The sequence below is a fragment of the Somniosus microcephalus genome, unplaced genomic scaffold (assembly GCF_052327205.1).
Source record: "Somniosus microcephalus isolate GS21.2 unplaced genomic scaffold, FLI_Smic_1.0 unresolved_chr1, whole genome shotgun sequence".
NCBI lineage: Eukaryota > Metazoa > Chordata > Chondrichthyes > Squaliformes > Somniosidae > Somniosus > Somniosus microcephalus.
Window position 1 is genome coordinate 34,099,860 of NW_028225179.1, and position 24,667 is coordinate 34,124,526.

General features: G+C 49.2%; 1 protein-coding gene across 1 annotated transcript in view; it reads right to left on the minus strand.

Annotated features, from left to right (window-relative positions):
• The window catches only part of LOC147094585 (rab GTPase-binding effector protein 2-like), a 35,029-nt gene that overhangs the window by 6,201 nt on the left and 4,161 nt on the right, over positions 1 to 24,667 (minus strand). The window contains exons 3-4 of the mRNA XM_085974417.1: positions 16,506 to 16,622; positions 13,407 to 13,621 (exon numbers count right to left, since the gene is read on the minus strand). Of these exons, the coding sequence (XP_085830543.1) occupies positions 13,502 to 13,621; positions 16,506 to 16,622 (237 nt within the window). The 3' untranslated portion in view covers positions 13,407 to 13,501. The remainder of the gene's footprint in view (positions 1 to 13,406; positions 13,622 to 16,505; positions 16,623 to 24,667) is intronic.

Here is a 24,667-nt window from a genome sequence, read left to right on the forward strand (position 1 = left end):
CCGGACTCAAAGGAAAACCGTAAACAATGCATGCAGGGCAGAACTAGGCCAATATCCATTAATAATCACTATCCAAAAAAGAGCCACCAAATTTTGGAAACACCTAAAAATGAGCAACCCCCACTGCTATCATTACGAAGCCCTGAAATGCCAAGAGAGGACCATAAAGAAGAATACCCTCAGTCAACTAGTCCTGGGACTCAGTGAAGTAACTACTAACACTACTAACAATAACCAGCCCCAGGACAGTGACAGCGTAAAACAAAGAATTCGACTGAACACAATCGTCACTAAGCAAAAGGAAAAATATCTGTCATATTGGGCAGAAACAACAAAAACCCAAAACAAACTCAATTGCTACTTGGCCCTAAACAGACAATACAACATGGCTGACTACCTGACCATGGTAAAGGATAGCAAACTGAGAAAAACCTTGACAATGTACAGACTTAGTGAACATAGCCTGGCCATCGAAAAAGGTAGACACAGGCAGACCCGGCTACCAAGAGAGGACAGGATATGCTCTCACTGCAGTCAGGGAGTGGTGGAGACAGAGATGCACTTCCTCACAGCTTGTAGAAAATATCAGGGCATAAGGGAGAATTTCTACCCAAAATTCACAAAAATATGCCCGGAATTCAGAAATTTGAATGACGACCAAAAACTCCCATACCTACTAGGGGAAGAGAGAAATTGTGTAACCTTAGCGGCACACTATGTTACAGCTTGCCATAAACAGAGGGACAACCACTAAATATAAGAAAAGAGTATATATAAATTATATGAATGTATATTTATACACTCAGGGATATATCTGTTTATACACTGTATGGATAGATCTGTGTTTATGTGTTCAACCATGAATGTTTTTCGATGCTTTGGCAACATAAGATGTACCTTGTCATGCCAATAAAGCGATTTGAATTGAATTGAAATTGAGAGAGAGGGGGAGGGAGAGAGGGGGAGGGGGAGAGGGAGAGATGGAGAGGGGGGAGAGATGGAGAGGGAGAGAGATGGAGAGGGAGAAATGGGAGAGAGAGGGGAAGAGTGGGAGAGAGAGGGAATGATAGGGTGAGAGGGAAAGGGAAGGAGATGGAGGGAGGGAGGGGAGGGAGAGAGGGAGGGGAAGAGGAGAGGGAGGGGAGGGAGAGAGGGAGGGGAGGGAGAGAGGGAGGAGGGGGAGAGAGGGAGGAGGGGGAGAGAGGGAGGAGGGGGAGAGAGGGAGGAGGGGGAGAGAGGGAGGAGGGGGAGAGAGGGAGGAGGGGGAGAGAGGGAGGAGGGGGAGAGAGGGAGGAGGGGGAGAGAGGGCGGAGGGGGAGAGAGGGCGGAGGGGGAGAGAGGGCGGAGGGGGAGAGAGGGCGGAGGGGGAGAGAGGGCGGAGGGGGAGAGAGGGCGGAGGGGGAGAGAGGGCGGAGGGGGAGAGAGGGCGGAGGGGGAGAGAGGGCGGAGGGGGAGAGAGGGCGGAGGGGGAGAGAGGGCGGAGGGGGAGAGAGGGCGGAGGGGGAGAGAGGGAGGAGACGGAGAGAGGGAGGGAGAAAGAGAGGGAGGGAGAAAGAGAGAGAGAGGGAGAAAGAGAGAGGGAGAAAGAGAGCGAGGGAGAAAGAGAGAGAGGGAGAAAGAGAGAGAGGGAGAGAGAGAGGGAGAAAGAGAGGGGGAGAGAGGGGGAGAGAGAGGGGGAGAGAGAGGGAGGGGAGAGAGGGGGAGGGGAGAGAGGGGGAGGGGAGAGAGGGGGAGGGGAGAGAGGAAAGAGAAAGCAAGAAGGTCTTTCTATGCCATCAAAAAATCAATCCAAATAGAAATCCCAATTAGCATTTGGCTCAAAATTTTCAAATCAGTAATTGAACCAATTGCGCTCTATGGCAGTGAGGTATGGGGACCGCTAACACAACAAGAATTTGCAAAATGGGACAAGCACCCAATTGAGATCCTACATGCAGAATTCTGTAAAAGTATCCTCCGGACTCAAAGGAAAACAGTAAACAATGCATGCAGGGCGGAACTAGGCCAATATCCATTAATAATCACTATCCAAAAAAGAGCCACCAAATTTTGGAATCACCTTCAAATGAGCAACCCCCAATGCTATCACTACGACGCCCTGAAATGCCAAGAGCTGACCATAAAGAAGAATACCCTCAGTCAACTAGTCCTGGGACTCAGTGAAGCAACTACTAACAATAACCAACCCCAGGACAGTGACAGGGTAACACAAAGAATTCGACCCAACACAATCGTCGCTAAGCAAAAGGAAAAATATCTGACATATTGGGCAGAAACAACAAAAACCCAAAGCAAACTCAATTGCTACTTGGCCCTAAACAGACAATACAACATAGCTGATTACCTGACCATGGTAAAGGATAACAAACTGAGAAGAACCTTGACAAGGTACAGACTGAGCGAACATAGCCTAGCGATCGAAAAAGGCAGACACAGGCAGACCAGGCTGCCAAGAGAAGACAGGATATGCTCTCACTGCAGTCAGGGAGTAGTGGAGACAGAGATGCACTTCCTCACAGCCTGTGAAAAATATCAGGGCATCAGGGAGTATTTCTACCAAAAATTCTCACAAATATGCCCTGAATTCAGAAATCTGAATGACAACCAAAAACTCCCATATCTACTGGGAGAGAAGAGAAGCTGTGTAACACTGGTGGCACACTATGTTACAGCTTGCCATGAACAGAGGGACAACCAGTAAACTAAGAAAAGAGTATATATAAAAAATGCGAATGTATATTTATACACTCAGGGATATACCTGTTTATACAATGTATGAATAGAACTGCGTTTATGTGTTCAACCATAAATGTATTTTGATGCTTTGGCAACATAAGATGTACCTTATCATGCCAATAAAGCGATTTGAATTTGAATTTGAATTGAGAGAGAGGGGGAGAGAGAGGGAGGGGAGAGAGAGGGAGGGGAGAGAGAGGGAGAAGGGGAGAGAGAGGGAGGGGAGAGAGAGGGAGGGGGGAGGGGAGAGAGGGGGAGGGGAGAGAGGGGGAGGGGAGAGAGGGGGAGGGGAGAGAGGGGGAGGGGAGAGAGAGGGAGGGGAGAGAGGGGGAGGGGAGAGAGAGGGAGGGGAGAGATAAAAATTATACCAGAAAAACACACTAAGCCCAGAGCAAGATCATTTGCGCACTCTATATTCCCCCTATAGAATCCCCGTACTTCAAAGAGGACACCTTCTCCAACATTGACCAATTCCAGGCCCAGGGGAACGTGTTGATCTGTGGTGACCTCAACTCAAGAACTGGCGAAGAACCAGACTTTACCAGTACTCAGGGGAATAATTACATATTTGGGAATAACCATTTTGATCTCCCTTTTCATTCACACAGGAATAACTACGACAAACAAACAAATGCAAACGGAAAACAGCTCCTGCAGCTCTGTCGAAGCCTGGGTCTGTACATTGTCAATGGTAGGTTCAGAGGAGACTTACTAGGAAGATCGACCTATTCCTCAACTCTTGCCTTCAGCACCGTAGACTATATGATTACGGATCTGGACCCATCCTCTTTCAGAGCATTCACAGTCAAACCACTAACAACACTGTCAGATCACAGCCAAATAACTGCGTATCTTAAAAGAACAGAAACAACCAACACAGAAACACAGCCCAGTGAGCTGTACAACATTAAAAAATCCTACAGATGGGCCCAAAACAGTACGGAAAAATGCCAGAAAGCAATTAGCAGTCACATCAACTCAGTCTCTCTTAGACACCTTTCTGGAAAACACATACACTCACAATAAAGAAGGCGTAAACATGGCAGTGAATAACCTAAATAATATTTTTGATAATTTGGCATCAATGTCGAAATTGAAATCTCGCAAGAGTAAACACAAAACACAAAACCACAAAAAATGGTTTGATTCAGACTGTCATAACATGAGGAAAAGACTCAGAAAAATATCAAACCAAAAACACAGACAACCAGAAAACGAGGAATTATGCCTTGCTTATTGTCAGGCACTAACACAATATAAAAACACACTCAGAACCAAGAAAGAACAGTATATTAAGAATAAACTCAGCTCCATTGAGGAATCTATTGAACATAAGAACATAAGAAATAGGAGCAGGAGTAGGCCAATCGGCCCCTCGAGCCTGCTCCGTCATTCAATAAGATCATGGCTGATCTGATCCTAACCGCCAATCCACTATCACAGAACCATCTCCTGAATCTAACAGAATTAGACACACAAAATAGGAGCAGGATCAGGCTACACGGCCCCTGGGCCCGCTCCGCTACCCACAGGGCCATGACCGATCCGAACCTAGACTCATGTCCAAATTCCTGCCCGCTCCCCGTAACCCTTAATTCCCTTTACTTCTAGGAAACTGTCTATTTCTGTTTTAAATTTATGTAATGATGTAGCTTCTACAGCTTTTTGGGGCAGCATATTCCATGGACCTACCACCCTCTGAGTGAAGTAGTTCCTCCTCATCTCAGTTTTGAAAGAGCAGCCCCTTATTCTAAGACTATGCCCCCTAGTTCTAGTTTCACCCATCATCGGGAACATCCTCCCCGCATCCACCCGATCCAACCCCTTCACAATCTTATATGTTTCAATAAGATCGCCTCTCATTCTTCTGAACTCCAATGAATAGAGTCCCAATCTACTCAACCTCTCCTCATATGTCCATCCCCTCATCCCCGGGATTAACCGAGTGAACCTTCTTTGTACTGACTCGAGAGCAAGTATGTCCTTTCTTAAATATGGACACCAAAACTGTACACAGTATTCCAGGTGCGGTCTCACCAATACCTTGTACAACTGAAGCAATACCTCCCTATTTTTATATTCTATCCCCCTAGCAATGAAAGCCAACATTCCATTGGCCTTCTTAATCACTTGCTGCACCTGCATACTAACCTTTTGAGTTTCGTGCACCAGGACCCCCAGATCCCTTTGTACTTCAGTACTTTCCAGTTTCTTGCCATTAAGATAACTTGCTCTACGATTTTTCCTGCCAAAGTGCATAACCTCACACTTTCCAGTATTGTATTCCATCTGCCAAATCTCTGCCCACTTACTTAGCCTGTCTATGTCCCCTTGCAGGTTTTTTATGTCCTCCTCACTCACTACTTTCCCTTCCATCTTAGTATCATCTGCAAACTTTGATATGTTACACTCGGTCCCCTCCTCCAAATCGTTGATATAGATTGTAAAGAGTTGGGGACCCAGCACTGACCCCTGTGGAACACCACTGGTTACTGATTGCCAGTCTGAGAATGAACCATTTATCCCAACTCTCTGCCTTCTGTTAGATAGCCAATCCTCTATCCATGCCAGAATATTACCCCCAATCCCGTGATTTTTTATCTTAAGCAATAATCTTTTGTGTGGCACCTTGTCAAATGCCTTTTGGAAGTCTAAATACACTACGTCCACTGGTTCCCCTTTATCCACCCTATATGTTACTTCCTCAAAGAACTCCAGCAAATTTGTCAAACATGACTTCCCCTTCATAAAACCATGTTGACTTTTTCCTATTAAATTATGATTATCCAAATGTCCTGTTACTGTCTCCTTAATAATGGACTCCAAAATTTTACCTACCACAGATGTTAGGCTAACCGGTCTATAGTTTCCAGCCTTCTGTCTACTGCCCTTTTTAAATAAGGGTGTTACATTAGCAGTTTTCCAGTCTGCCGGGACCTTTGCTGAGTCCAGGGAGTTTTGGAAAATTATTACCAATGCATCCACAATCCCTACCGCCACTTCCCTCAAGACCCTAGGATGTAAGCCATCAAGTCCAGGTGATTTATCCGCCTTGAGTCCCATTATTTTACCGAGTACCACTTCCTTAGTGATTTTGATCGTGTTTAGCTCCTCCCCCACTTTAGCCCCCTGTTTGCCCAGTGTTGGGATATTCTTAGTGTCTTCTACTGTAAAGACTGATATAAAATATTCATTCAGTGTTTTTGCCATCTCCATATTTCCCACCATTAATTTCCCGGTCTCATCCTCTAAGGGACCAACATTTACTTTAGCCACCCTTTTTCTTTTTATATAACTATAAAAACTCTTACCATCTGTTTTTATATTTTTTGCTAATTTACTTTCATAATCTATCTTCCCTTTCTTAATCAATCTTTTTGTTATTTTTTGCTGTCTTTTAAAGTTTTCCCAATCCTCTATCCTCAACAATTGACTAATTGTTTCTGGGGCAACTGGAATACACTACACAAAAAGCAACACGACGAATTGCCCATTCAAAATGGAGACACATGGGAAAACCATTTTGAAAAATTATACCAGAAAAACACACTAAGCCCAGAGCAAGATCAAATATGTAAAGAATTGGAAAAGCTCGAACTGGCCATAAAAGATTACCAAAGCCCGTTAGACTCCCCAATAACTGAAACAGAGCTATTTGAAAAATTCAAGGACCTGCGACCAAGAAAAGCTTGCGGTGCAGATGGCATTCTAAACGAGATGATTAAACACACTGACGATAAAATGAAATTGGCTATCCTAAAACTCTTCAACTTGGTTCTGAGTGTCGGTTACTTCCCTGATATCTGGAACAAAGGACTCATAACACCCATATACAAAAGTGGAGACAAAGTTGACCCAAATAACTATCGAGGCATCTGTGTAAACAGTAACCTGGGGAAGGTATTCTGTAGTATCATAAACCAAAGACTTATAAACTTCCTTGAGGAGCACAATGTCTTGAGTAAAAGCCAAATTGGATTCTTACCAAATTATAGAACATCGGATCATATCTTCACCCTACACACCCTAATTGACAAACATGTCCACCAAAACAAAAGCAAAATTTTTGCCTGCTTTATAGATTTCCAGAAGGCTTTTGACTCTATTTGGCACGACGGTCTATTCTTAAAACTTATTGAAAGTGGTGTAGGGGGAAAAACATATGATGTAATTAAATCAATGTATACAAACAATAAATGTGCAGTTAAAATTGGAGACAAACAAACAAAATATTTCTCACAGGGGCGTGGCGTGGCGCAGGGCTCACCCATCTCACCGACACTCTTTAATATTTACAAAAATGAATTGGCAAAACTACTTGAACAATCTGCAGCACCTGGCCTCGCCCTATATGACTCCAAGGTTAAATTCCTCCTCTATGCAGATGACCTGGTTCTGCTCTCACCAACAGAGGGTCTACAGCAGAACCTGGATCTGCTAGAGTCGTTCTGTCAGACCTGGGCCCTGACAATAAACCCCCAAAAAAACAAAGTTCTTGTGTTCCAGCAAAGTTCCAGACATCAGGGACCCAGAATAAACTTCACACTAGGAGCAACTAAAATTGAACAAACTACAAATTACACATACTTAGGCTTAAAAATCAGTACTACAGGAAATTTTCATTTGGCTGTGAATGAACTGAAAGAGAAAGCAAAAAGGGCTTTCTATGCCATTAAAAAGTCAATCCAAATAGAAATTCCAATTGACATTTGGCTCAAAATTTTTAAAGCAGTAATTGAACCAATTGCACTCTATGGCAGTGAGGTGTGGGGCCCGCTAACACAACAAGAATTTGCAAAATGGGACAAACACCCAATTGAGATCCTACATGCAGAATTCTGTAAAAGTATCCTCCGGACTCAAAGGAAAACCGCAAACAATGCATGCAGGGCAGAGCTAGGCCAATATCCACTACTAATTAATATCCAAAAACGAGCCATCAAATTTTGGAAACACCTAAAAATGAGCAACACCCACTGCTATCATTACGAAGCCCTGAAATGCCAAAAGATGATCATAGAGAAGAGTCCCTCAGTCAACTAGTCCTGGGACTCAGTGAAGTAACCACTAACACTACTACTAATAATCAGCTCCAGGACAGTGACATCCTAGCACAGAGAATTTGACCCAACACAATTGTCACTAAACAAAAGGAAAAATATTTGACCTACTGGACAGAAACGACAAAAACCCAAAACAAACTCGATTGCTATTTGGCCCTAAACAGACAATACACCATGACTGAATACCTGACCATGGTAAAAGATAGCAAACTGAGAAAAACCTTGACAATGTACAGACTTAGTGAGCATAGCCTGGCCATCGAAAAAGGCAGACACAGGCAGACCTGGCTGCCAAGAGAGGACAGGATATGCTCTCACTGCAGTCAGGGAGTGGTGGAGACAGAGATGAACTTCCTCACAGCTTGTAGAAACTATCAGGACATAAGGGGGAATTTCTACCCAAAATTCATAAAAATATGCCCTGAATTCAAAAATTTGAATGACCACCAAAAACTCCCATACCTACTAGGGGAACAGAGAAATTGCGTAACCTTAGCGGCAAACTATGTTACAGCTTGCCATAAGCAGAGGGACAACCATTAAATCTAAGAAGAGATTATATGCATATCATATGTGTGTATATTTATATATACAGGGATATATCTGTCTATACACTGTATGTCTAGATCTGTGTTTACATGTTCAATCATACATGTTTTTCTGTGCTTTGGCAACATAAGATGTACCTCGTCATGCCAATAAAGCGATTTGAATTGAATTGAATTGAGAGACAGAGAGAGAGAGGTGGAGAGCGAGAGACGGAGGGGGGAGAGCGAGAGACGGAGAGGGGGGGAGAGAGAGAGAGACGGAGAGGGGGAGAGAGAGAGAGACGGAGAGGGGGAGAGAGAGAGAGACGGAGAGGGGGAGAGAGAGAGAGACGGAGAGGGGGAGAGAGAGAGAGACGGAGAGAGAGAGAGACGGAGAAGGGGAGAGAGAGAGAGACGGAGAGGGGGAGAGAGAGAGAGACGGAGAGGGGGAGAGAGAGAGAGACGGAGAGGGGGAGAGAGAGAGAGACGGAGAGAGAGAGAGACGGAGAGGGGGAGAGAGAGAGAGACGGAGAGGGGGAGAGAGAGAGAGACGGAGGGGGGAGAGAGAGGGGGGGAGAGAGAGGGGAGAGCGAGAGGGGAGAGCGAGAGGGGAGAGCGAGAGGGGGGAGAGAGAGGGGGGAGAGAGAGGGGGGAGAGAGAGGGGGAGAGAGAGGGAGAGAGAGATAGAGGGAGAGAGAGGGGGGGAGAGAGAGAGGGGGAGAGAGAGAGGGGGGGAGAGAGAGGGGGGGAGAGGGGGAGAGAGAGAGAGGGGGAGAGAGAGAGAGGGGGAGAGAGAGGGGGACAGAGAGAGGGACAGAGAGAGAGAGGGACAGAAAGAGAGGGGGACAGAGAGAGAGGGGGACAGAGAGAGAGGGGGACAGAGAGAGAGGGGGACAGAGAGAGAGGGGGACAGAGAGAGAGGGGGACAGAGAGAGAGGGGGACAGAGAGAGAGGGGGACAGAGAGAGAGGGGGACAGAGAGAGGGGGGGACAGAGAGAGGGGGGGACAGAGAGAGGGGGGATAGAGAGAGAGGGGGACAGAGAGAGAGGGAGAGGGGGAGAGTCACAGAAAGGGAAGGAGTGGAGAGAGAGAGGGAGTGATGGAGGGTGAGAGGGATGGATGGAGGGAGACAGGGTTAGCGAGAGGGAGAGGCAGCAAAGTCTCTTATACCGTGTCTGTTGCTCAGCCCCGTTACCCTGATGCATCGCTCCACAATCCCAATGCACCCACAGATCTCCGTCTGTTTAAGGAGCACAGTTTCCGACGGCTATCTCACCCACTTGGGCCCCACTCTCCCCGGTGTGCGGAGGGGAGAAGAAATCGCTGGCGGACATTCGCCTGTGGGAGGCTTCGTGCTGGCTATTTTCCCCCTCCCACCCTCCCGAACACATGGGGTCCGCTGCAGCCCAGCTACCCCAGCCCTCCTTGACGCAATGAGGAACTTAGTGTTAGAGCAAGGAACAAAGAGAGGCGAGGTTCCAGTCTCCGGGTAAAATAGCAGAAGGGTCGGAAACGCAGCACATCCGATCCGCCCCCCCTCCTCCCCCAGCATTGCTCGCCAGTGGGCCCCACACTGCCAGAGCGCCCCTTAACCCCACCAGCACTCGCTCGGAACCCCGCCCCCCCCACCCCACCTCCTGTATGTACACTCATATCTATATATTTACATAGAGTGAAAGTGAGTGTGCTCGAGAGTGAGAGACAGAGAGAGATAGAGACAGAGAGAGAGATAGAGCGAGGGGGGGAGTGAGAGAGAGAGAGACAGTGAGAAAGACTGAGAGACAGAGAGGTAGAGACAGCGAGAGGGTGAGAGAGTGACTGAGAGAGACAGAGTGAGAGAGAAAGAGAGGCAGAGAGGGAGTGACAGCGAGAGAGTGAAAGAGTGACTGTGAGACAGAGAGAGACAGAGAGAGAGTGAGACAGAGAGAGAGAGAGAGTGAGACAGAGAGAGAGAGAGTGAGGGATACAGGGAGAGAGAGAGACAAAGAGAGAGGGAGAGACAAAGAGAGAGAGACAGAGAGAGAGAGACAGAGAGAGTGAGAGACAGAGAGTGAGAGACAGACCGAGTGAGAGAGTGTGAGGGACAGAGAGAGTGAGTGAGAAAGAGACCGAGAGAGAGAGACAGAGAGAGCGAGACAGAGAGAGAGAGACAGAGAGAGAGGGAGACAGAGAGTGAGAGAGACAGAGAGTGAGAGAGACAGAGAGTGAGAGACAGAGACGGAGAGTGAAAGAGACAGAGCGAGAGTGAAAGAGGCAGAGCGAGAGAGACGGAGCGAGAGAGAGAGACAGAGAGACAGAGAGAGAGAGAGAGAGACAGAGCGAGAGAGAGAGACAGAGTGAGACAGAGGGAGAGAGTCAGAGAGTGAGAGTGTGAGGGATACAGATAGAGAGACACATAGAGAGCGATCGCGGGACAGTCCTCGCTACACCCTCCCTTAAAGGGTCATAACCCCCCTGTATCTCTGTGCTTATTTTTATATTATAAAGCCCGCCTGCAGTGCTGCCTGGCCACCAGCAGATGGGGGGCTCGCCCTGTCTGGAAGGGGAAGCAATCGAGGAAGGAGCGTGTGGGGTGGGGTGGGGGGGGTGACTGCGGAAGCGAGGGGTCACTGCGGGGCGGGGGGTCACTGCGGGAGCAGGGGTCACTGCGGGGCGGGGGGGTCACTGCGGGAGATGGGGTCACTGCAAAGGCGGGAGGCACTGCATCATAGATACATAGATACATAGAAGATAGGAGCAGGAGTAGGCCATTCGGCCCTTCGTGCCTGCTCCGCCATTTAATGAGATCATGGCTGATCCTTTAATTCAGTATCCCGTCCCCGCCTTCTCTCCGTAACCCTTAACCCCTTTTGCCCGTAGAAATATATCTAATTCCCTCTTAAATATATTTAATGAGCTGGCGTACACTGCCCTCTGTGGCAATGAGTTCCACAGGTTCACCACTCTCTGAGTGAAGAAATTCCCCCTCATCTCTGTCCTAAATGGTTTAGCCCTTATCCTTAAATTATGTCCTCTAGTTCTGTTCTCACCCGCCAAGGGAAACATTCCTTCTGCATCCAGTCTGTCTAGACCTGTCAGAATTTTATACACTTCTATGAGGTCCCCTCTCAATCTTCTAAACTCCAGTGTGTACATCCCTAAACTACATAGTCTCTCCTCATAGGTCATTCCCGCCATTCCTGGTATCAGCCTGGTGAATCGCCGCTGCACCCCCTCCATGGCAAGAACATCCTTCCTCAGATGAGGCGACCAAAACTGTACACAGTACTCGAGGTGTGGTCTCACCAGTGCCCTGTACAGCTGCAGCAAGGTATCCCTGTTCCTGTATTCTAACCCTTTTGCTATGAAGGCCAGCATACCGTTTGCCTTCTTGACCGCCTGTTGCACCTGCATGCTCGCCTTCAGTGACTGGTGTACAAGAACACCCAGGTCTCTCTGTACTTCCCCCTCTCCCAATCTATTGCCATTTAAATAATAATTTGCCCTCCCGTTCCTGCACCCAAGGTGGATAACTTCGCACTTGTCCACATTATAGTGCATCTGCCATTTATCCGCCCAATCGCCCAGTCTGTCCAAATCGCTCTGGAGCTTCCTGGTCTCTTCCTCTGAGCCCACCCCACCTCCTAGTTTAGTGTCGTCTGCAAATTTGGAAATGCTGCATCCGACTCCCTGATCCAGGTCATTAATGTAAATTGTGAACAGCTGGGGGCCCAGGACAGATCCCTGTGGTACCCCACTTGTTACTGCCTGCCATTCAGAAAATGAGCCGTTTATTCCAACTCTCTGTTTTCTATCTGACAGCCAGTTCCCTATCCACGCCAAAACTTTCCCCTTTATCCCATGAGCCTCAATTTTCCATGCTAATCTTTTATGTGGGACCTTATCGAAGGCCTTTTGGAAGTCCAGGTACACCACATCTACTGGCTCTCCCCCATCTATTCTACCAGTTACTCCCTCAAAAAATTCCAATAGATTAGTCAAGCACGATTTACCCTTTGTAAATCCATGTTGACTCTGTCCTATCCTGTCCCCATTTGCTAAGTGCTCCGCTATTTCATCCTTAATGATGGACTCCAGCATTTTGCCCACAACTGATGTAAGGCTTACAGGTCTGTAATTACCTGCTTTTTCCCTACCCCCCTTTTTGAATAGTGGGGTAACGTTAGCTACCCTCCAATCCATCGGCACTGTTCCCGAGTCTAATGAATTCTGAAAAATCATCCTTAGTGCATCCGCTATCTCTAGGGCCACCTCCTTCAGTACCCTAGGATGCATGTTATCAGGCCCTGGGGATTTGTCCACCTTCAATCCCTTTAGCTTCCTTAACACCATATCCTTAGAGATATTGATTTGCGTCAGTTCCTCCTTTGCCAATGTCCCTATTTTTCCCGATATCCCAGGGAGGTTTTTTGTGTCTTCCTTCGTAAAGACTGACCCAAAGTATGCATTTAGTTGATCTGCCATTTCCTTATTTCCCATTATATATTCCCCCGTATCTGACTGCAATGGACCAACTTTGGTTTTCACCAGTCTTTTCCTTTTGATATATTTATAAAAGCTTTTGGAGTTAGTTTTTATATTTTCCGCCAGCTTGTTTTCGTAAGCTATTTTGCCCCTCTTGATCATGCCCTTTGCCCTCCTTTGCTCTATCTTAAACTGTTCCCAATCTTCCGCTCTGGCGCTTTTTTTGGCTATTTTATACGCCCTATCTTTGGATTTTATGCTGTCTCTAATTTCCCCTGTTATCCACGGTTGAGTCACCTTTTTAGATTTCCTTTTATGCCAGATTGGTATAAACAATTTTTGCAATTTTGTCATTCTATCTTTAAATGTTTGCCATTGTTTATCTACCTCCAGTCCTCTCAGGAACGTTGTCCAATCAGACCTACTCAGTTCCCGTCTCATGGCATCATAATTCCCCTTGTTTAAATTCAGGACCTTAGTCTCTGAGTCAATTTCTTCGCTCTCCATTTCGAGTGAGAAATCGATCATGTTATGATCGCTCTGACCCAAGGGTCCCCGTACAACAAGATTACTGATTAGTCCCTTCTCGCGTAAAGTCGCCGGACGGTCGATGTACCCCCAAAATCCGTTTATTCCGCGGCGTCCCTCTCCACCCCGCTCGCCCGTTTCGAGGGGCTCTTCCCATGGGGTGGGGGGTCAGGGGTTCGGGGGTCACGACCCCTGGTCCCAGGCCCCCGTCAGCTGGCTGGCGTCCCTGAGGTTGGTAACGGAGTCCAGGATCCGTCGGATTACTTCCATTGAGTCCGCTTGTCTGATCTGTTCCAACCGCACCTGTCCGGGAGTGGGGTTAAGGGGGGGAAACAGGCAGAGGATTAGCAGGGGGACAGGAGGAGGCCCATTCAGCCCCTCGAGCCTGCTAAACAGGAACAGGAGGAGGCCCATTCAGCCCCTCGAGCCTGTTACACAGGAACAGGAGGAGGCCCATTCAGCCCCTCTAGCCTGTAACACAGGGACAGGAGGCGGCCCATTCAGCCCCTCGAGCCTGTTACACAGGAACAGGAGGAGGCCATTCAGCTCCTCGAACCTGTTACACAGGAACAGGAGGCCCATTCAGCCCCTCGAGACTGTAACACAGGAACAGGAGGAGGCCCATTCAGCCCCTCGAGCCTGTTACACAGGAACAGGAGGAGGCCATTCAGCTCCTCGAGCCTGTTACACAGGAACAGGAGGAGGCCCATTCAGCCCCTCGAGCCTGTAACACAGGAACAGGAGAAGGCCCGTTCAGCCCCTCGAGCCTGTTACACAGGAACAGGAGGAGGCTCATTCAGCCCCTCGAGCCTGTTACACAGGAACAGGAGGAGGCCCATTCAGCCCCTCGAGCATGTTACACAGGAACAGGAGGAGGCTCATTCAGCCCCTCGAGCCTGTTACACAGGAACAGGAGGAGGCTCATTCAGCCCCTCGAGCCTGTTACACAGGAACAGGAGGAGGCCCATTCAGCCCCTCGAACCTGTTACACAGGAACAGGAGGAGGCCCATTCAGCCCCTCGAGCCTGTTACACAGGAACAGGAGGAGCCCATTCAGCCCCCCGAGCCTGTTACACAGGAACAGGAGGAGGCCTATTCAGCCCCTCGAGCCTGTTACACAGGAACAGGAGGAGGCCCATTCAGCCCCCTCGAGCCTGTTACACAGGAACAGGAGGAGGCCCATTCAGCCCCTCGAGCCTGTTACACAGGAACAGGAGAAGGCCATTCAGCCCCTCGAGCCTGTTACACAGGAACAGGAGGAGGCCCATTCAGCCCCTTGAGCCTGTTACACAGGAACAGGAAGACGCCCATTCAGCCCCTTGAGCCTATTGCACGGGAACAGGAGGAGGCCATTCAGCCCCTTCAGCCTGTTACACGGGAACAGGAGGAGGCCATTCAGCCCCTCCAGCCTGTTACACAGGAACAGGAGAAGGCCCATTCAGCCCCTCGAGCCTGTTACACAGGAACAGGAGAAGGCCATTCAGCCCCTTGAGCCTGTTACACAGGAACAGGAGGAGGCCCATTCAGCCCCTTGAGCCTGTTACACAGGAACAGGAGGCCCATTCAGCCCCTCGAGCCTGTTACACAGGAACAGGAGGAGCCCATTCAGCCCCTCGAGCCTGTTACACAGGAACAGGAGGAGGCCATTCAGCCCCCTCGAGCCTGTTACACAGGAACAGGAGGAGGCTCATTCAGCCCCTCGAGTCTGTTACACAGGAACAGGAGGAGGCCATGCAGCACCTCAAGCCTGTTACACAGGAACAGGAGGAGGCTCATTCAGCCACTCGAGCCTGTTACACAGGCAGAGGAGGAGGCCCATTCAGCCCCTTGAGCCTGTCACACAGGAACAGGAGGAGGCCAATTCAGTCCCTCGAGCCTGTTACACAGGAACAGGAGGAGGCCATTCAGCCCCCTCGTGCCTGTTACACAGGAACAGGAGGGGGCCCATTCAGCCCCTCGAGCCTGTTACACAGGAACAGGAGGAGGCTCATTCAGCCCCTCGAGTCTGTTACACAGGAACAGGAGGAGGCCATGCAGCACCTCAAGCCTGTTACACAGGAACAGGAGGAGGCTCATTCAGCCACTCGAGTCTGTTACACAGGAACAGTCCATTCAGCTCATCGAGCCTTTAACACAGGAACAGGAGGAGGCCCATTCAGCCCCTCGAGACGGTTACAAAGGAACAGGAGGAGGCCCATTCAGCCCCTCGAGACGGTTACACAGTAACAGGAGCAGGCCATTCAGCCCCTCGAGCCTGTTACACAGGAACAGGAGGAGGCCCATTCAGCCCCCTCGAGCCTGTTACACAGGAACAGGAGGAGGCTCATTCAGCCCCTCGAGCCTGTTACACAGGAACAGGAGGAGGCCCATTCAGCCCCTCGAGCCTGTTACACAGGAACAGGAGGAAGCCCATTCATTCCCTCGAGCCTGTTACACAGGAACAGGAGGAGACCCATTCAGCCCCTCGGGCCTGTTACACAGGAACAGGAGGAGGCTCATTCAGCCCCTCGAGTCTGTTACACAGGAACAGGAGGAGGCCACTCAGCCCCTCGAGCCTGTTACATTAGGAACAGGAGGAGGCCCATTCAGCCCCCTCGAGCCTGTTACATTAGGAACAGGAGGAGGCCATTCAGCCCCTCGAGCCTGTTACACAGGAACAGGAGGAGACCATTCAGCCGCTCGAGCCTGTTACATTAGGAACAGGAGGAGGTCATTCAGACCCTTGAGCCTGTTACACAGGAACAGGAGGAGGCCAATTCAGCCCCTCGAGCCTGTTACACAGGAACAGGAGGAGGCCATTCAGCCCCTCGAGCCTGTTACACAGGAACAACACGAGGCCATTCAGCCCCTCGAGCCTGTTACACAGGAACAGGAGGAGGCCTATTCAGTCCCTCGAGCCTGTTACACAGGAACAGGAGGAGGCCATTCAGCCCCTCGAGCCTGTTACACAGGAACATGAGGCCATTCAGCCCCTTGAGCCTGTTACACAGGAACAGGAGGCCCATTCAGCCCCTTGAGCCTGTTACATGGGAACAGGAGGAGGCCATTCAGCCCCTTGAGCCTGTTACACAGGAACAGGAGGAGGCCATTCAGGGAGGGGCTGAATGGCCTCCTGGTCCAGCTTTACCCGGCCCTCCTCAGATGCAATAAGGGCAAGGGAGCGCGATCGTGGCCGGAGGGCACTCACCTGGAGGGCCTGGGAGAGCTTGACGAAATCTCGCTGCACCTGCTCACTGGTGTCAAGCTCCACCTGCAACCTCTGACCTTTGCCCTTCTCCTCCCGCAGCCTCAGGGTCAAGTCCGCCTGCAATGAAAGCAGCAAAGGGTCACTCGGCTCATTCGGTACGATTCGCCCCAGTCCCTTCAAAACCAGACATGTCCCCTTTAAGGAAGTAAAAAAAGCCCCGTGCTGCTCCCTCAGTACTGCCCCTCCGACAGTGTGGCGCTCACTCAGTACTGCCCCTCCGACAGTGCGGCGCTCTCAGTACGGCCCCTCCGACAGTGCGGCGCTCCCTCAGTACCGCCCCTCCGACAGTGTGGCGCTTGTTAGATCCGTGTGTTAATGAAGACATGGAATGCAGGAGTTGATTTAACAAGTGTTTACTGAACAAAGTCTGGAGGTGAACTTACAACACAAGACGCTACACAGGCTTATATACCCGAGTGGTCACTACTGGTACTACAGTATACAGGGGCTTCAAAAACATAGTTCCTCTTAAAGGTACATACACTACAATTCCTCCCCTTTTAGATAAATAGTACATAACATTTTAAGTAATCATTAAATAACATTTTTACAAGAACAATAATATACACATTTGCTGAAGTTAATCAATTACAAATTCAGTCTCTCTGGAGGCTTCCTGACTCGGTCCGGATAACGCCTCGGTGGTGTAGTAGGTTCTTTTGGCAAGGTCGATTCGGCTTCAATGCCAGTGTCGGGTTCATCTGGTTCCAGTATCACCGGATCGGAGGTAGATACTATGGGTATCTCTGCTTCATCACTAGGCGTATAGAGTTGTGGTGTAGGTTGTCCTTTTTCGGATGACTCTATGATCTGGTCAGCATGGCGCCTTATTATGCTTTCTCCAATGTCCACGGTATACATCAGCGGTCCTAGTCGTGTGCAAATAGTTCCAGGCTGCCATTTCTCGGTACGGTAGTCCCGGGCCAAAACTTGTTGACCTATCTGGAAGGTTCTAGTTGGCCTTTCATTCATGCTTTGAAATTGCCGGTTCTCTACGTCCCTTCTGACGTTTGGCTTGACCAAATCCAGCCGGCATCTTAGTCTTCTATTGAAAAACATCATGGCGGGGGTTTGGTTTGTAACCACGTGTTGCATTCCTGTACGCAAACAAGAAGTTATCTACCTTATGTTGTAGGTTTATGTCTTCATTACCCATGGCCTTTATGGCCTTCTTGAAGGTCTGGGCAAACCTTTCAGCCAATCCATTGGTGGCGGGATGGTATGGGGCGGACGTGTAGTGCTTAACCCCATTGTTTTTTTAAGAACTTCCTGAATTCTTCGGATACAAATTGCGGTCCATTATCAGAACAGATCTGTTCAGGCAGCCCATTCCTGGCGAATATGGTCCTTAATACTGTGATGGTTTTTTCCGTGGTGGTGGAGGACATCTTTATTACCTCCGGCCACTTGGAGTGTGCATCCACCGTGATTAAGAACATTGAGTCCATAAATGGACCAGCAAAGTCGATATGTACCCTTTGCCATGGCAATGAGGGCCACTCCCATGGATGTAGAGGGGCTTGTGGTGGGGCGTTTTGGACCTTCTGGCATCCTAGACAGCTCTTGGTCATTTCTTTGATGTCTCCATCGATACCTGGCCACCACACAAACGCTCTGGCTAAGTTCTTCATTTTCACTCCACCCAGATGCCCCTCGTGAAGCTCCTTTAGCACTCTATCCTTGAGTTTGGGTGGAATCACCACTCTGGATCCACACATCAAGGTTCCTTGGCATACTGACAGCTGTTCTCTTCTTTGCGAGAATGCTGGCAACAGTGGTTCGCCATGTGCTGGCCATCCCTTCACCGTTAAATCGTAGACTCGTGAGAGAGTCGGGTCATTTCGCATTTCCTTTTCAATGGTAGAATTTGTCACCGGTAGACATTCCACTATGGTCGAGTGGAATATCTCCACTGGGTCCACTGTAGGCGCCTCTTCCACCGTTGGCAACGGTAGGCGCTGTAAAGTCTGTAGGTATTATGGCGAATTAATACACAGACTACAAGAGTAACTTTAACAGGACTTTACTATTCGAAGGTCAGGGCGAATCTACCCAATAAATCCTGACACAGCACTTATATACCGGTGTGGTCACCGTCGGTATTACAGTATACAGCAGCCAAGATAAAGTAGTGCCACACCTAAAATAGTTCTCTTAAAGGTGAACGGTTACATACAATAGTTCTCTTAAAGGTAGAACAGTTACATACACTACAATCCTCCCTTTTTAGCTTACAACATACTTATTCCCCATTAAACATAACATCATAACATATATCCAACTTCATGTTAAAACAGTTCACAGATGTAGTCTCTGCGGAAACAGTTCACAGATTCAGTCTCTGCGGGAAACAGTTCATAGATTCAGTCTCTGCGGAAAACAGTTCACAGATTCAATCTCGGTGGATGCGCCTTCCGTGCTTCTTGACTCGGTCCTGACAACACCTCAGTGGTGTAGCAGTTCCCTGTGGTGTAGTCGGTTCACGTTGCTGGAGTGACTCATCCAATAGTCCTTCACTGGACTTAACAGCTTGAACTTCCGTCCTTCTGAACCAGCATTGTTGGCTTGTAAAAACTTGAGTACCTTGGGAAGTTTTTCTACTTCCAAACTGATTTGGCTCCGTTCGAAGGGACCCCGTGCGTGATCTAGTAGTGATGATGATGGTCCAGATGATCATCATCTTCTGCTTCGTCTTTTCCTTTTCTGCTTCTTGGAGACTCTCTGGGCTCCACTGTCAGCTGCCAGCTGCATGCACAGTTCCTCCTTCTCGTCCTCCTTTTTCCGTAGTAGCGCCACCATCTCCCGATGTTCCTTAGACTTTTTGTGATTCTTCATGGTTTCTGCACTTTGGGAGTTTTCATCACAAGCTGGGCAGAACAGGTCATCGTAATATTCGATGTCGTCCAACAGGTCATGGTAATATTCGGTGTCATCTTGAGCTAGGCCAGTGAGAGGGTCTTCTATTTCCTCCATACCCAGCTGGACATTAGCCAGCTTTTGTTCCAAATCCAGACATCTTTCCTGAAGAGACTTCTTCAGGCGTTCAGCTTCATCCAGCTTTTTCTGGGCTTCCTGCAAGTCTTTTACTAATGACGTCATTTGTGATTTCAATACTTCAACTTCATTCGGAGATTGGTTGATCGGACTATTCAATCCCTCTACTGCAGCAGCTGTTTCAACCTTCTGTTGTTCAACATTGACGTGAGTCAGCGTACTTTTGGCATCCAAGGGTTGCTCTGCTGCCATCTTCTCAGTCTGTGTTGCAACCTCAGCTATTTAAATAACTTTTGGGAACTCCAAACCCCTCTCCTTTGAAGATTTAAACTCATGTTCAATTTGTTCCCATTTCAGAGTCTTGTCCTTCAGCATATGAAAGAGTTGGCTGACCGTTAACTCTTCTGACCTCATCCGTTTCCCAGTAGCTGCAGAGCTGTTTATAACCTTGCCCTGGGGCTCCTTTGCTGTTTCTACTTCACCATCATCCGCAGCCTCCACCATTCGAATTTCCCCACTTGAATCGTCCGGTGATGCTGCACCCAACTTCAGTAGGAGCTCGGAATTCATGGCGACCAACTCAGCCTTTTCTGCCTGCAATCCGCTAACAAGCGCTTTCAGTTGCTGAACCTCTTGCTCCACCAGATTAGAGCACGCAACTTCTGAAACCGAATCAGCTTTGATTCGTTTGGCCTCCTTGCCCCGACGGTTTGTGTGCTCCTGCTCCTTTTTCTCCATCAGCTGTTTCTGTTGTCTTTCCAGGTTCTCCCACTCTGTGTCACAGAACTTTTTCATTGCTTTCATCTCTTGTTCGAGACGGCAACTCAATTGTTCTAATTGCTGTTGTAATTTGAAATGGAGTTGAGTTCGAGCCCGGTGTTCCTCAGAATTGTGCATATCTGTAAACTGGACAGACTCAGAATTCTCTGTCAAACTATGTTGTTGTTGTTCAGTGGAATTCTGTTCTGAAACTTTGTTCTCCTCTGAAGCATAAGCATTTATGCACTCCTTCGTTTTTCCAACCTTAGTCAGCAAGTCCATTTTAAACTTGTCTTTCGCACCTGGGCTGGTCTTATCGTCATCCGTTTCAGAGTCTGAGCTGATTGTCTTCACCGAGTTCTCACTCATTATTGCTTTTAAATAGTGCCATTCCATGTTTATTTCCCAGATCCACTCCCGTCCCAGAAGTGGTGGACCTCCCTCAGGTAGTACATATAAATACATTCCTTGGTGTTCTTTGCCCGTCTCTCACCTTGACTTTTATCTTTCCCATGGGGTATACTTTCTGCCCCGTGTATGTCCGCAATACGATCTTGGTATCTCTCAAGGGTATGTGTGAGAATAGCCGGTTGTAATCCCTTCGATTTATGACTGATAGGGCTGATCCTGTGTCCAATTCCATTTTCACTTGGACTCCGGCTATTTTTAGGATGACCCAGATAGTTTGCAGGTCAGCTTCCTTACTCACATTGTGAATTTTCAGACTACCCAGTTCCTGAACGGTTGGGTCGGAATCCGAATTCTGTTCATCTGAACTCTTCTCAGCCACCTTGTGTACCTTATTGTACTTTTCCTGCGGTGGCTTTTTTTTGTTGTTGTTGGTCTTCTTTCCTGACCGGCATACCTTAGCTATGTGACCAAGTTTGCCACATTTTCTACATTCCTGGTTTTTAAACCAGCATTGGTCTGGTCGTGTGTTGTCATCCCACAACGATAACATTTCGATGTACCCGAAGTAATTTGATCCACACTGAGTACCGCTGCCTTCAGCTGCATTTCCGTTGTGCCTCTCGCTGCGGCTTCATGCGATGCTGCAATAAGGACAGCCTTATCAAGTGTGAGATCGTTCTCTTCTAGCAGACGCTTTTGTGTTCCTTCCTTCGACAACCCGCACACGAACTTGTCTCTCAATGCCTCTGTCAGATTTTCCCCAAACTGGCAGTATTTCGCTAGTCTACGCAGTTCGACCAAGTATTCCGCGTTGCTTTCCTCTTTCCGTTGCGTTCTCGCATAGAATTTGAATCGTTCCGCCAACATCAGTGGTGTGGGGTTCAAATGATCCTTCAGGACAGCAACAATATTAGCGAAAGTCTGATCCGCCAGTTTAGCTGGTGATAGAAGATGCTTCAATAGCCCGTATGTCTTTGCCCCCATTGCGTTTAATAAGGTGAGAGCTTTATCATCATCTGCTATCTTATTGGCCTCACAATATATCTCGATACGTTCTACGTACGTGGCCCAATCTTCCACCTCGGAATCGAAGTTGTTGATGTTACCATGCTTAGGCATCTTCACTATCTCTCACTATCTTTCTGCGAAACAAACACGAAATTTTTCTTTAACTTTTTTTTTTCAAAATGGCGGTTTCCCGCGCTTGTCTTCTTCCCCCGCCCACTTTCAAAATGGCGGTTTCCCGCTTCTGTCTTCTTCCCCGCCTACTGGCGGCTTCCCGCGTTTCTTCCCCTGGCGGGAGGGGTAAGCTTTTCCCTCGGGCGACGACCGCTGGCTTTCGGGGTTCGCAGCCTGCGCGTCAGCTTCAGTGTGTTCCTTGTTCCCTTTTCTCGGCAGGGCAACCGGCGCTGGGTACAACCCGTTGACGGCGAACAGTTTCAGCCGCTGGGCTGGATCTCGCTCAGTCTCCCTCGCTCGGGCTCTGTTGTTCCCTTTTCTCGGCAGGGCAACCGGCGCTGGGTACAACCCGTTGACGGCAAACAGTTTCAGCCGCTGGCTGGATCTCGCTCAGTCTCCCTCGCTCGGGCTCTGTCTCTCCCGCTCGCTCGGGCTCTGTCTCTCCCTCAGCGGCTTCCAATCGCGCCTCCCAGCCCTCTCGCAGTCCGGTGCTTTCCTCCCCGGCTGCGGCTGAGTTCTCCGTGATTTATTTATTTTTATATCTTCCCGCGCCTTACGATCCCGGTCGCAGCGCTTCGTGGCCTCGGTCGCTGCCCGGCCTTTTTCACTCCAATCGCGCCTCCCAGCTCTCTCGCAGTCCGGTGCTTTCCTCCCCGGCTGCGGCTGAGTTCCCCGCGGTTTATTTATTTTTATATCTTCCCGCGCCTTACGATCCCGGTCGCAGCGCCTCGTGGCCTCGGTAGCTGCCCGGCCTTTTTCGCCGGTCGCGGTCTAGCTGTCTCACGACGCCGTTGCGTCTCCCAGCTCACTTGTACCGCGGCTTCCGTGCTCCACGCTGCCCCAGTCTCAGCGCCTCTGGGCCCGACTTCTGTCCGGCTCCTTTCCCCCGACCGTGGTCGAGTTCACCGCCCTTATCCTCCGGTTATTTTTTTATTTTCCCTTTACTCACAGTCACCGTGGCCGACTTGCTTCTCGTGCTGATCGGCTCACTCACCACCGTGGCAGAAGGGACAATCAGTGCCTGTTGCTGATGGAAGGCTTCGTGTCTGAATTCTTCCTTCTTCCTTGCTCTGCAGACTCGAGTTTTCTCTCAGCAGAACGACGCGGGCGGGTGCCTCTTCTCGACGCTCGTTAACTGCTTCGGAAGTATTGTTGCCGCAGGGTAAGATCGAACTCGTCGCCACTGTAAAGTCTGTAGGTATTATGGCGAATTAATACACAGACTACAAGAGTAACTTTAACAGGACTTTACTATTCGAAGGTCAGGGCGAATCTACCCAATAAATCCTGACACAGCACTTATATACCGGTGTGGTCACCGTCGGTATTACAGTATACAGCAGCCAAGATAAAGTAGTGCCACACCTAAAATAGTTCTCTTAAAGGTGAACGGTTACATACAATAGTTCTCTTAAAGGTAGAACAGTTACATACACTACAGGCGCGATAACCCGTCAGCATTCCCATGCTGTTTTGTTCCTTTGTACTCTGTCATATTGGTGTGCCCCTAGGAAAAGGGACCACCTCTGTAGCCTTTGCGCTGTCATAATGGGAACGCCCCTTTTAGGGTTGAATATGGAGATGCGGGGTTGATGGTCAGTCAACAAGGTAAATTTTTGTCCGTGTAGGTAATGGTTGAATTTCTTCCCCGCCGAGTTAAGATGGCGCCTCCCGCGCTTTCCCGCCGCTGCCGCTGCTGTCCGCGGTTCCCCTTGCAACCTGCAGCTTTTCGCGGTATTTCTATTTTTTTTTATATATCGCTTCAATATTCTCTCTGTAATTGAAGAACCGTTCTCGTCGTGGAGCGGACCCGCTGCGACTTTTTTTATTATAGCGCTTCAATAGTTTCTCCGTTACTTGGAGAACCGTTCCCGTCGTGGAGCGGACCCTCTGGGACTTTCCCCTCCCTCTGCTCGGTCCGAACGCCGACCTGATTCGCAGCACCGGCCGCGCCCTGAGTGCTCCACCCTCTCTCTCTCTTTGCTTCTGCTTCCCGACTCGCTGCCCGGCCCCGTTGCAGAGCCACCCGATCGAGCTCTAGCCCGCCGCAGCCCAGGAAGGATCAGCGCACTACCTGCCACCAGCCGGTTTAGCTGGGGAAACCACAGACTGGAGACCAAGCCTGGCCCTCGTTTTCGAGTTTCTTCGAGTTATTTTTATTTTTTATTTTTTTTCTTGCTTCTGGCTTCGACCTTCGTCTGAGGAATCGATCCCCTTGAGGTGCTGCCGAATTGCAGGTAAGTTCGTTTCTAACTCGTCGCCACTGTTGGATCCGTGTGTTAATGGAGACACGGAATGCAGGAGTTGATTTAACAAGTGTTTACTGAACAAAGTCTGGAGGTGAACTAACAACACAAGACGCTACACAGGCTTATATACCCGAGTGGTCACTACTGGTACTACAGTATACAGGGGCTTCAAAAACATAGTTCCTCTTAAAGGTACATACACTACAGCACTCCCTCAGTACTGCCCCTCCGACAGTGCGGCAATCCCTCAGTACTGCCCCTCCGACAGTGCGGCGCTCCCTCAGTACTGACCCTCCGACAGTGTGGCGCTCCCTCAGTATTGCCCCTACGACAATGCGGCGCTCCCTCAGTACTGCCCCTCCGACAGTGCGGCGCTCCCCCAGTACTTCCCCTCCGGCAGTGCAGCTCTCCCTCAGTATTGCCCCTACGACAATGCGGCGCTCCCTCAGTACTGCCCCTCCGACAGTGCGGCGCTCCCCCAGTACTTCCCCTCCGGCAGTGCAGCTCTCC